The 12578-nt window shown below is 40.3% G+C and overlaps 1 protein-coding gene across 5 annotated transcripts in view; it reads left to right on the forward strand.

Moving 5' to 3' along the window:
* Positions 1-12578, forward strand: part of ATRNL1 (attractin like 1) — a 506958-nt gene that overhangs the window by 40936 nt on the left and 453444 nt on the right. For all 5 annotated transcript variants that reach the window (XM_053668567.1, XM_053668564.1, XM_053668566.1 and 2 more), the window contains exons 6-8: positions 2911-3085; positions 5864-5951; positions 10974-11229. In XM_053668567.1, coding sequence (XP_053524542.1) covers positions 2911-3085; positions 5864-5951; positions 10974-11229 — 519 coding nt within the window. The remainder of the gene's footprint in view (positions 1-2910; positions 3086-5863; positions 5952-10973; positions 11230-12578) is intronic.

Consider the following 12578-nt stretch of genomic DNA (forward strand, 5'->3'; position numbering starts at 1 on the left):
TGCCCGTAAGGTCTCTTTTGAGAAATCCGCTGACAGTCTGATGGGAAGTCCTTTGTAGGTGACTGTCCCTTTATCTCTTGCTGCTTCTAGGATTCTCTCCTTCATTTTAATCTTGGCTAATGATGATGTGCCTTGGTGTGTTCCTTCTTGGGTCCAACTTCTTTGGGACTCTCTGAGCTTCCTGGACTTCCTGGAAGTCTATTTCCTTTGCCAGATTGGGGAAATTCTCCTTTATTATTTGTTCAAACAAGTTTTCCACTGGTGGCTGTTCCTCTTCCCCTTCTGGCACCCCAATAATTCGGATGTTGGAACATTTAAAGATGTCCTGGAGGTTCCTAAGCCTTTCCTAATTTTTTTGAATTCTTGTTTCTTCATATTTTTCTGTTTGGTCATTTTTTTCTTTCATTTGGTTCACTCCCTTGATTTGAGCTCCAGTTTTCTTTCCATTACTATTGGTTTCCTGTGCATTTCCATTCATTTCAATTAGTTTAGCCTTCATATGTTCCTCTAATTTGTGACTAAAATCAACCAGTTCCATGAGCATCCTAATCACCAGTGTTTTGAACTGTGCATCTGAAAGTTTGGCTATTTCTTCATTGCTTAGAGTTATTGGCTCTGGGACTTTGAGTTCTTCTTGAGCCATGTTTGGTCTGTTCCTGCCTGTTACAGATGAGGAGCAGAGCCTTAGGTGTTCACCAGGGCGGGGTCACCCAGGTCGCTGGTTTGTGACGTTTTATGTGGGGGCGGAGTTAGAGAGTGGCAATAACGGTCCCCTCTGCCGCTTCCCGCCAATGGGGCCTGCATGGTCTGTCTCACTGCTCGCTCCCTCGCTGGTTTATCTGCACGTGAATGTGTGACTGCGGTCGGCCTGCTGCCTTGTGCCCTCACTGGGTCCACCTGTCGCAACCCCACACCTGGGGATTCGCGAACCGTTGCCCGCGCACCTGGGTCGGTTTGGCCGAGTTTCCTGCACAACCCCGCTCCACCAGCCGCTGGCTCTGCCCCTCTTACTGGTCTAGCTGAAGGGTTCCTTGTTGTCGGACTTTGGTAGTTTAATTTTCTGTGTTATGGCTGCGTATTTGTTTCACTAAAACTTTGTTGTCTTTAAACTTGGTTGTGTGAGAAGGCACAGTGTTTCCACCTACGCCTCCATCTTGGTGGAAGTCCTCAGAATGTAAGTTTTGAAAAGGACTTTGAAGACGAATGAAGGATGAGTGAGTGTGTGGGTGAGTGAACAGATGAAAACCGCATGTAGGCTGATGTTGCTCACATCAGGGCTGATTTGGAAGTTTTTAAATTTTGTGATTCAATGATAATCTAATATAAAAAGTTTTTTTTTCCATTATTGTTCAAGTACAGTTGCCTCCATTTTACCCCCACCACTCCCCCCGCCCCCCTCCCCCCCACCTCCCACCCTTGATCCTTCCCGCCTTTGGCTTTGTCCGTGGGTCCTTTTTACATGTTCCTTGAAGAACCCTCTCCTTCCTTCCCACGTTTTCCCTCTCCCTGCTTCCCATTACTGTCAGTTTGTCCTTTATTTCAAGTAAAATTTTTTGATGTAAGCAAATTTAGGATCAAACGGTTGATCTCATAATTGAGTAAAAGTGCCACTCGATTGTCATACCAGCCTTGGTGTTGACTGGTCAGTTGGGGCCAAGCAGTATTTCCCTATCGTAGGCTAAAAAGAAAGTTACTGGAGTGTGCTGCTGCCTCTGGGACCCGCGAAGGTCAGATGACCATGTGGCATAACGTACGAATTGAAAAGGTTTGGAAAGAGTAGAGGAAGGAAATATGATGGGAAAATTACGTCGTCAGTGTCGTGCAGACAGCCTACACCTGTGTGGGCACAGTGCCATGAGAATTACTGTCATTTCCAACCTCAGATCAAGGGTCCACTTGGCGCCAAGCAACATCATCTCTCCTAATTAATAAACACTAAGCTCATGGGTTTTATAAGTTTGTTTATATGTCCGTATAGTGTATAAATTTATGTTGATTCTATATTTATACAAGAACTTTAAACACTGGTTTCTATCTGGGCATGGTTTAGTTTTATTAGAGTTAAAAATCATTTGTGAGCCTTTAAGTTTGGTGAAAAAATATCTCCTTTGGGAGCATTTATCCCGTCACCAAAGTCTGAGTAATGGAATAAATGACTGAGCTGAACACTGATCTAGGCCGGCCTTCCCACAGTTTACGGATGGGGAGCCAAGACTCACAAGTGACATCACGCATTTGCATTAGAAGAGGCAGTGTTGTCAACTTACGGTACTGGAGTTATCCTGTGCTCATTAATATAAGTTTATTACACATAATATATATAATTTCTGTTTGAGGGTAATAAGCCTTCCCTACTGGTACCAATTATGGTTATTCCTAATGCTGCTTAGAAAAAATATAACTTTATTTTTATATAAGTGTAGTAGTTTACACTTTACAAATGCTTTCATCTCCACCGTCTTTTAAAAATTGCATATTTGCAGTAACCCTGAGAGAGTAGATTGTCATTTCCGTTTTGTAGATGAAGGCTTGGTGATGGGAGAGGTAGACAGACTTGCTCAGGTCACATGTATAGTAAGTGGCAGAAGGGGGACCCCAGTGCATCGGTTTCCATGGTCCTACCCTGGTGGCCGAAAGCGAACATGAAGCCTTGTCTTACTTAAATGGTTCTTCTAGACAATGATGTTCATGTGAACATGTCGGGTCTGATCGAGTATTTAATTTGTCCTCCATAGACATGACATTTCGTGTGAGAACTTTCCCTGTAGGTTATAGTTCAGACCCTTTATTATGTGCACTGAAGAATAGGATGAGCCTTGAATTACTAATTTTCTTCATCCCTACATTTTCTGGTTTTACAGTCCAAGTTCTTCGTTTAATGTGTCGTGTTGTTTGATTTTTTTTTAACAGGTCCCGATTGTTCTTTGAATGTTCCTTCCACTGAGTCTTACTGGATTCTACCGAATGTTAAGCCCTTCAGTCCTTCTGTAGGACGGGCTTCCCATAAAGCAGTTTTACATGGGAAGGTTATGTGGGTGATTGGTGGATATAGTTTTAACTACAGTTCTTTCCAAATGGTCCTGAAGTAAGTATCTTTTCCAGATCTTCACAATCTATTACTTAAGTTGATTTTTTTTTTTTTTGGTTAATAAGACTATCTCAAATGCCTGTTTTATTACTGTCCAAATTTATGAATATTTATCTTTGTGATGGGGTCTATTTGCAACATGGAACCGATTTGAAAATCTGTGAACTCAATAGTTAAATACCTGTCATGGTACATATTAGGTTCATTTTGTAAAACTTCTCTAGAGTGCCTTTAATAAATTCAGAGTAAGAAAATACTAATTAAAAGTAAGGTGAGGCCAGGCCTGTATGAGACATTATGAATCCTGACACAGTTTATTTATTTATTTTTTCAGAATGAAGTCGAATTGCTTATATAAAAATACTTTAAGTTTGTACTGCAAATGAATTTACCTGAACTTTTTTACTGTGGACTTATTTTACAAGCTTTTGTTGGGAGAGCAGTGCTGGTGTTATATAAAATAGGTTATTCATGTGCCGTCGTCCCAGTAGAGATTGTCCTCTCAGTATTGGATAATAGGGAACATGGATGGCAGCTCTATCTGATTTCTTTCAGCTCGTGATTGTGTTTTACGAATGCCCAGTCATAAAAAGCAAAAGAGGAAATGGGAAGAAGAATGAGTAGCAATGTTGCTTCCAGGAGTGATATGCATCGTGTGTAATAACTGGTGCAACTTGGGCATCAGCCAATCAGAGCTGACCCTGGACAGCCTGCCGTACAAGTGTATACCCCATAGGTTGCCAGAGGTAGCAGATAAATACACAGGACACCCAGTGAGACTTGAATTTCAGATAAACAATGAATAATTTTTTTAGTATACTTGTGTTCTTGCAATATTCTTTTTAAATTTTTTGTCTCAAATATTGTATGGGTTCTACCTATACTAAAAATTATTTGTTTATCTAAAATTCAGATTTAATTGGGCATCTTGAATTTTACCTGGCAACCCTGCATACCAAAAATATTAGCTGTATTAATTTTGGGTATTCAGAAATTCTGCTTATAAGAGGAGATTGCTTTAAAACTCTGACTGAATATGACTAGAATTAAAGTATTAAATAAAATAAATTCTGTAGAGAAGGAGGAAGAGTTTTAGCGGAGTACTTAAGAGAACAGTTAGAATTCTGTAACAATATATGACAGATTAAATATAGTAGAAGGAATTAAAAGGAGTTGGTGGGATTAAAATGAATCACTAAGATATGAAAAGAACCTGAAGAAATGAATTTTAAATGTGGAAACTGAAAGGACATTCATTAACTGTGATTAATTAAAGTGAAAAGATTGTGAAAATGAAGTAAAATGGTTTTTGCATTTTTAATGGGCAGTTAGGAAGAACAAAGAAGGATGAAAGATCAGTGTGGTGCACAAATCTAAGATACTTACTCTGTGGCCCTTTACAGACATCATCTGCCAAGTGCTAATTAATGGTGACTTGGTGGAAAGCAGCATGTTGGGTGAGGTTGCTGGTAGGCAGGTCGGTGTAGGTGCGAGTCCGTGGAGGGTGTGTTCTAACCGATTACAGTTCTTTATTTGTATCCTGCAGATGTATCTTCTGACTCCAGTGTAGGAAACAAGTTAAATGTAATGCTCAAAACAGTTTTTGGTAACCTTCCCGTTTTTTGTGAAGGGAGCTTGCTTGCCTTTCCTGATGAGTTGGAGGAAGAAAGAGAAGAGAGGAGATGAAAATCGAAAGGGAGCTTCTTAAACAAGGTCCTAGTCGGTTCATGGCTGGGTGCTTCCTTTTGCATTTTTTGGCAAATTGAAGAGCCTTGAGGGTAGAGTTTGATGGTGAGAACTGGACTGGAATTCTGTTAGATAAGCAATTGAGAGCCACAGTTTGGAAACTCTGTTTCCTTGTGTGTATTTTCGGACCAGTAGAACGAGTATTAATTTCCATTTTTAGCCTGTAATCCAGTAGTACCTTATTTTTACAGAAGCTTTTGTCTTCCTAGATTAATTGCACACAATCACAAATGATCAGTAAACAAGATATATTTGTGCATAGGAAATAGATGCTTCTTGGTTAATTTATATAATGCTGACCTAAGTAACTGTAAAAGAGTAAAAATGAATATGTAAAGCCAATGGCTTTTGTAAAAATGGAGAGAATTTCCATCCATTTCTAAAAGAAAAAACTGGCTTTTGTGCAATTTATGTATTATTTTTATTATTTTTTAGTAGAATTTACTGGGGTTACATTGGCCAGTGAAGTTATATGGGTGTCAAGTGCAAATTTTGCAGTACGTCATCTGCACACTGTCGTGTGCTCCCATCCAAAGCCTCCTCTCCGTCCATCACCATTTACTGGTGTCCCCTGTTCACTGTCTGCCACCTGCCCCAACCAGCATCCCCGTTGATGCCCTTCTACCTGCCCCCACCCCCACCGTCCTTCTGGTCGTCACCATACTGTTGTCCGTGTCCATGAATTTTTTCTTCTCCTTAATCCCTTCATGGATTTCACCCAGCCCCTCTGACACCTGTCCGTTCTCTGTCTTTTTTGTAAAGTTAAAAAATGCAGACCATCTCACTATTGCTTACGTTAAGCAGTTGGTTGAAATTATTAAAGCAGTTGAACAAATTAATTCCAGTAATAAGTAGCCTCGTTAAGTTAATGTATATTACACATTCAGGTGACTGAACCCTAATGTAGAGTAGGTATAGAATGTGTTTATAAAAAACTATCTAATCTGGTACGTGCAATTATGAGTTTGCAAATGAAAAACTCGAAGATGAATCTTAGCTTGTGAAGTTACTTGTTTTTCTTGTTTTCAGTTACAATCTAGAAAACAACATATGGAATGTGGGGACTCCGTCGCGGGGACCTCTCCAGAGATACGGGCACTCTCTTGCTTTGTATCAGGTATGGATCCTGCTTATACATTTAATTTTTTTTGAGTTCACCTTAAGTCTAAAAAATACTAAATCTCAGATTTATTTTAAACACCTCATGAGAACAGTAGATCCTAAGGATGGTAATGATTTGAGATGTCACAGACTCATACTCTATTTTAGTAAAAGTAGTAGGGTTCAGTAGTCACTTTGCAAATTGTGGTAAAATACACGTAATATAAAATTTACCACTTTACCCATTTTAAGGTAGAGTTCAGTGGCATTAGGTACATTCAAATCGTTGTCCAGCCATTACCACCATGATCTCTGGACCTTTGTTTGTCCTGAAGCTGAAACCTCATGCCATTGAACAATTCCCCATGCCCCCCTTCCCCGGGCCCTGGTGACCATCATTCCACCGCGGTCGCTGTGAATTTGACTACTCTGGTGCCTCATATAAGAGAACTCACACAGTCCTTGTCCTTTACTGACTGGCTTTATTGCACTCAGCGCAGTGTCCTCAATGTTCCTCCATCCCGGGCCCGTGTCAGGCTTTCCTTTCTTTTTATGCCCGAGTAATAGTCCGTTGTGTGTATGTGGTGCATTTTATTTATCCATTTATCTGTCGATAAACACTGGGGTTGCTTTTACCTTTTGGGCTCCGTGAATCAGGCTGCTGTGGGCAGGAATGTGCTCCTGTACCCACTGTGGATTTTGGGTGTAGATAGCAGAAGTGGAATTGCTGGATTATATGATAATTCTATTTTTATGTTTTGAGGAATTTCCATATTGTTTTCTGCAGCGACTGTACCACTTTACTTTCCCACCAGCAGGGCACAGGGCTGTTGGCTTTTCCATATCCTGTGGCATTTTATTGTGTTTTTGATTTGTGTTTCCCTAATGATCAGTGATGTCGCAACCTTTCCAAGTGCTTGTTGGCTATTGGTATGCTCTCTCTGGAGAAATACATATTCGAGTCCTTTGTCCAGTTTAAAAATGGGTTTTTTTTTTTTTTTTGGTCATTGAATTTTGAGATTTTTTTAATGTGCTCTGCAAATTAACTCCTAGTTGGATATATGATTTCCAAATATTTTCTCCCATTTTGTGAGCTGATTTTTCCCTCTGTTGATAGTGTTACTTGATGCACAAAAGTTTTTAATTTTCACGTAGTACAGTTTATCTTTTTTTTTTTGTTACCTGTGCTTTTGGTGTCGTATCCAAGAAACCATTGCCAAATCCAATGTATGAAATTGGACCTTTGCCATAAACAAAATTTACTCAAAATGGATTAAAGACCTAAAAACAATAATACTTTAAAACTCATAAAAGAAAACATAAGAAAAAGGTTTCATGGCATTGAGTAAATTTTGCTCATGGTGTATGGCAAAGGTCCAATTTCATTTTCACATGAAGATATTCCATTTTCCTGGCATCTTTGTTAAAAAGACTGTCTTTTCCCCAATGAATGGTCTTGGCACCCGTGTTGGAAATCACTTGACCGACCACTCATGTGAGGGGTGTCTCTGAGCTGTCTGTTCCTGCGACACCCGTGTTTACGTGAGCGCCACCCTGTTCTGATGATTCTGGCCTCGCAGGAGGTTCTGAACTGCGGTGGTGGGAGAGCTCCAGCCTCCGTCTTGTGTTTCCAGTCGTTTGGTCTCTTCAGGGTCCCCTGAGATTCTGTGTGAATATTGGGGTGGTTGTTCTATTTCTGCAAGTACGTTATTTGGATTTTGGTAGAGATTCCACTGTGAACAGTTACTTTCATGTATTTGAAGGATTCATGATTTAAATGACAGGCTGCTTAACCGGTTTTTGTTTTGAATCAACAAATGTTCATGTATTTTGTGATCTGAGACTAGACCCTTCAGATCAGGATTCATATATTTTCTCTGCTTATTTAAGAAAAATTGGAAAATACAGGAGCAATGTAAAGAATAAACTGCCATTTTTATGCATATGCATGTTTTAAAAATGAATTAAAAATCTTCAAGTAAAAATGTGTGTATATATGTTTTAGTTTTTTAAAAAAGATTTTATTTATTGTTTAGAGAGAGGGAGAAAGAAAGGGAGAGAAACATCAGTGTGTGTTTGCCTCTCACATGCCCCTGACTAGGGAACCTGGCCTGCAACCCAGGCATGTGCCTCAAGTGGGAATCAAACTTGTGACCTTTTGGTTTTCAGGCCAGTGCTCAATCCACTGAGCCACACCAGCCAGGGCTGTTTTCTAGGTTTTTAAGATTAAATTTATTGGTGGAGGGGGTGACACCGGTCAGTAGGGTCATATTGGTTTCAAGCGTACATTTCTATGGCACATGATCCTGTATATTGCATTGTTTTTTAGTTTTCTGATTTATTCCATTTTCGTAACAGATTTATTGAGATATAATTGACACACCATATAACTCACTCATTCTAAGTCTGTATGATTGAATGGCTTCCAGTGTATTCAGACTGTGCAACCATCTTTTGCAGATATGTGCCAAGTTACAGAGTTGTCCAATCACGTTTGCAACATTTTTGTCACCTCACAAAGAAACCCTGTATCCTTCAGCTATCTCCTCAAGCCTCTGCACCCCACCAGCCTTAAGCAAACATTAGTCTCCTTCCTGTCTCTCCGACTTTCTACTCCGAACATTTCATGCACATGCAACTCTGTACCATGCGGCTGATGACTGGCATGTTGCAGCATGTGTCAGTGCTTCATTGTTATGGCTAAATAATATTCTATTGTATGTGTATACTACTGTCTGTTTATCTTTCCATCAGTTAATGGGCATTTGGGTTATATTCGCTTTTCAGCTCTTATGCATAATGCTGCTGTAAACATTTACATGTAAGTTTTTGAGAGAGGACGTGAGCTTTCATTTCTCTCGAGTGTGTACGTGGGATCAGACTTGCAGGGTCAGATGGTGATGCTGGGTTTAACTTGTGGAGGAACGGCGGCTGTTTTCTAAACCGGCCATCCCATCTGACGCCCCCAGCCATGCCCGAAGTTTCCAATTTCTGCGGATCCTTGCCAGCTGTCATTAGTATCTGTTGTTTGGATTGTAGCCATCCCGGTGGGTGTGAAGTGGTATCTCATTGTGTTTTGATCGTATTCCTGTTGATTAATGATGCTGAGCATCATTTCATGTGCTTATTTACTGTCTGTGTTTTCTTGGGAGAAATGTCTTATCCAAGTCCTTTGCCCATTTTTTAAGTTGGGTTACTTGTCTTTTTATTACTGAGATGTAAAGGGTTCTTTACGTATTCTAGATACAAGTCCCTTATTATTTGCAAATATTTTCTCCCATTTTGTGAGTTTGAACTTTCTTAATGGTGTCTTTTAAAAGATAAAGGTTTTTTTTTTTTAATTTTGGTGAAATGCAATTTATCTTTCTTTTTCCTTTTGTTGTTTGTGATTATGGTGTCATGTCTAAAAATTCTTTGCCAAAAACCAAGGTCATGAAGAGTTACCCCGTGTTTTCTTTGAAGAATATAGTTTGGCTCTTAGATTTAGGCCTTTGATTCATTTTGAGTTAAATTTTTTATATGGATGAAGTAAAGGTTCAAATTAATTCTTGTGCATGTCACTGTTCAGGCTTCTTACCACCATTTGTTGGGGAGATTATTCTTGCTCCATTGAATGGTGTTGACACTCTTGTCAAATATCGGTTGGCCGCAGATGTAGGGGTTTATTTCTGAGCACCCTGTCCTATGGATTTATATGTCTGCCTTTAGGCCAGTAGCACAGTGTTTTGATGACTTTGGCTTTGTAGTAAGTTTTGAAACTGAGAAGTGTGGGCCCTCCGATTTTATTTAATTATTTCAAAATTGTCTGGGTACTCTGGGTCTCTTGCAATTCCACGAGAATTTAGGAATCAGCTGGCCAGTTTCTAAACAGAAGTCATCCGGGATTCCGGTAACAGTGGCATTGACTCTGTGGTTCGGCTGGGAGAGCACTGCCTGGCCTCATTCACAGGAAGTCCTCTGACCTAGGAACGTGGGGCGTCTCTCTGTTTATTTAGAGCTGTTAAAGTTTCTTTCAGCAGCGTTTTGTTGCCTTCAGAGTAAGTGTAGAATTTCTTTTGTTAAATTTATTTCTAACTTTAATTTTTTGATGCATTTGTACATGGAATTGTTTTACTTATTGTCATTTTTGGATTGTTCCTTGCAAGCGTATAGAAATATAATTCACTTTTGTACACCGGCCTTGTATTCTCCAATGTGGTAGAAGTCATTTGTTAGCTTTAATTGTTCTTTGTTTATTTCTTAGCATCATCTATAGATACATTCATATCTTGTATGAATAGCAATATTTTACTTTTCCAACCTGGTTGTCAGTTTTGGCCAATTTGCTCTGGCTGATACCTTGGTACACTGTGAACCATAAGCAGCAAAGGGGGGCGTCTTAGTCTTGTGCTTGACCGTCATGTGAAAGCATCTACTCTCTCATCATTAAGTGTGGTGTTAGGTCTGTGTTTTCTTAGATGATCTTTATTAGGTTGAAGAGATTCCTTTCTATTCCTGGGTTGTTGAAATAGGAGCAATTTGTCTCATTTATGTATCATTCATTTCAGTCATGTGTGATTAAAGCTATTTGTATAATTTATAAGTGCTATAAGTATCTGCCCAGAGCCAAGGGAAGTGGTGATAACAATGTGCTCCGTGTCATACACACACGTGGTCTACCTTTTTGCGAGCTGTGCTTGATGGAAGCAGTGAATGATCGGAACAGCACAAAGCGTTACACATGGATGGTGACATTCAAATGTGACAATCAGAGACTCAGCAAGTAGGATAATAAAAAGATGGTTAATTGACTACATAATACAGTTGTTTTCAATAAAATGTCTTACAGTAACTTTTTGAAAGCATGGATTCCCCCCCCTTTCTTGTAAGTAAAAGCATCATTTTTCATTACTCATGTGTTCCCATTTGACTCTTTACTAATAAGAATCATGTCTGGTGCATGTTGCGATCACTGAAATTTGATGTTGAAATTCAGCCTTCATGTTAAATGAATATGCCTCGCTATTTTGTTTCTCAACACACGCTTTTTAACTTACAGGAAAACATCTTTATGTATGGAGGCAGAATCGAAACTCACGACGGCAACGTCACTGACGAACTGTGGATCTTTAACGTACAGAGCCAGTCATGGAGCACGAAGACTCCCACGGTGCTCGGGCACGGGCGGCAGTACGCCGTGGAGGGGCACTCGGCACACATCATGGAGCTGGACAGCCGGGACGTGGTCATGGTCATCATATTTGGCTATTCCGCCGTGTACGGCTACACGAGCAACGTCCAGGAGTACCACATCTGTGAGTTGCTTTGAAAAATGTGACTGTAGGCTCTTTCTTGCTGGAGAATATTTTTATGGTTCATAAAATCTTCACAGGGAATTTAGTCAGGATGGTTAGTTACCGGAAATAAGAATGGCAAGCCAAGAATTAATCCTTCTAAATATGTTCTGTAGTTTTGTGTTAGATTTTGTCTTTCTATATGTAAGCGTGTCTTCTTAGCAAAATGTGGGGAATGATACGTACTAAGTACCTCAGTCACGTTTTCCAAGAATTGAGGATATTTTGAAATATGGGAAATTCCAATAGATGGTGCTATTTCTTTGGATTTTACTCATGGACCGAGAGCTAAAACTAAACCAGACTCTTTGCCGTGTAATCCAGGATATCAGGATTTCTCATTTTTGAGGGTACTGTTCCTAATCTTACTGCAGAATCTCCATATTCATGTTACACTTTTAAAGGGAGCTTCTCAGGGAAAGTCGGCAAGAGGTTGTTATCTGGTGTGTGAAGGTGGCTGGGACGATCTACCCATGACTTTCTGGGCTATGCTCTTAAATCCTCTTCTTTGTTTTTCTGGTGCTTTATTAAAAAATTATGAAATTTTTGAACAGTTGTTAAAACATTTATCTACAAATATACAGGGTGTGGCACAAATAATGCCCCCTTTTTATTACAAAACCATAAGCATCTAATTCTGTAACATAACAATATCACACTCAAGCACACCATATGGCATTTTAGGTGAAATGTCCAAATTAAAACTGTAACTTATTACAGCCATAACATTACCCTACCAACCACACTCAGGCAGGCCTTACCTCTGCCAGTCCCTGTACGTACCGTATAGTCACTACTATATTTGAGAACGTGCTCCATTTCTGGCTCTTTCCAGTATTATGAGATCAAGTTTTAGCCTTTTTTGTGTATAGACAACTGGACAGGGGCGGGGCAAAAGTAAGTTTACAGTTGTCTGTGTGGAATCATCAATAAATGGTACTACAAGAATAAACTCCATTTTACGTACCCACAAAAGCAACCTCCCTTCTGCTGCCGCCTGAGTAGAGCTCCGCGGGGCCCTTGTGCAGTCTTCACGGGAAGGCTGTCGGGCAGGTCACCTGCAGCAGCCGGGGGAGCGAGCTTGTGCGCCCAAAGCAAGACACCCCTCTAGCTGCTCCGCTGGGTCCCCTGTTGCCCTTCCCAGTGATCCGTGTCCCTTCCCTGACCCCAGTGAGGCTGGGCTGGAAGTGGGATGTGCGAGCTCAGCACTTCTCATTGCCCTTTGCACTCTGCTTCCATCCCTTCCTCTTCGAATCGCTCGGCTTCGAATCATGTGTCATTAGACTCTGCCGCCTGTTTTTCCTCCTCCT

The sequence above is a fragment of the Artibeus jamaicensis genome, unplaced genomic scaffold (genome assembly GCF_021234435.1).
Source record: "Artibeus jamaicensis isolate MK-2021 breed Jamaican fruit bat unplaced genomic scaffold, CSHL_Jam_final contig_490, whole genome shotgun sequence".
Lineage (NCBI taxonomy): Eukaryota > Metazoa > Chordata > Mammalia > Chiroptera > Phyllostomidae > Artibeus > Artibeus jamaicensis.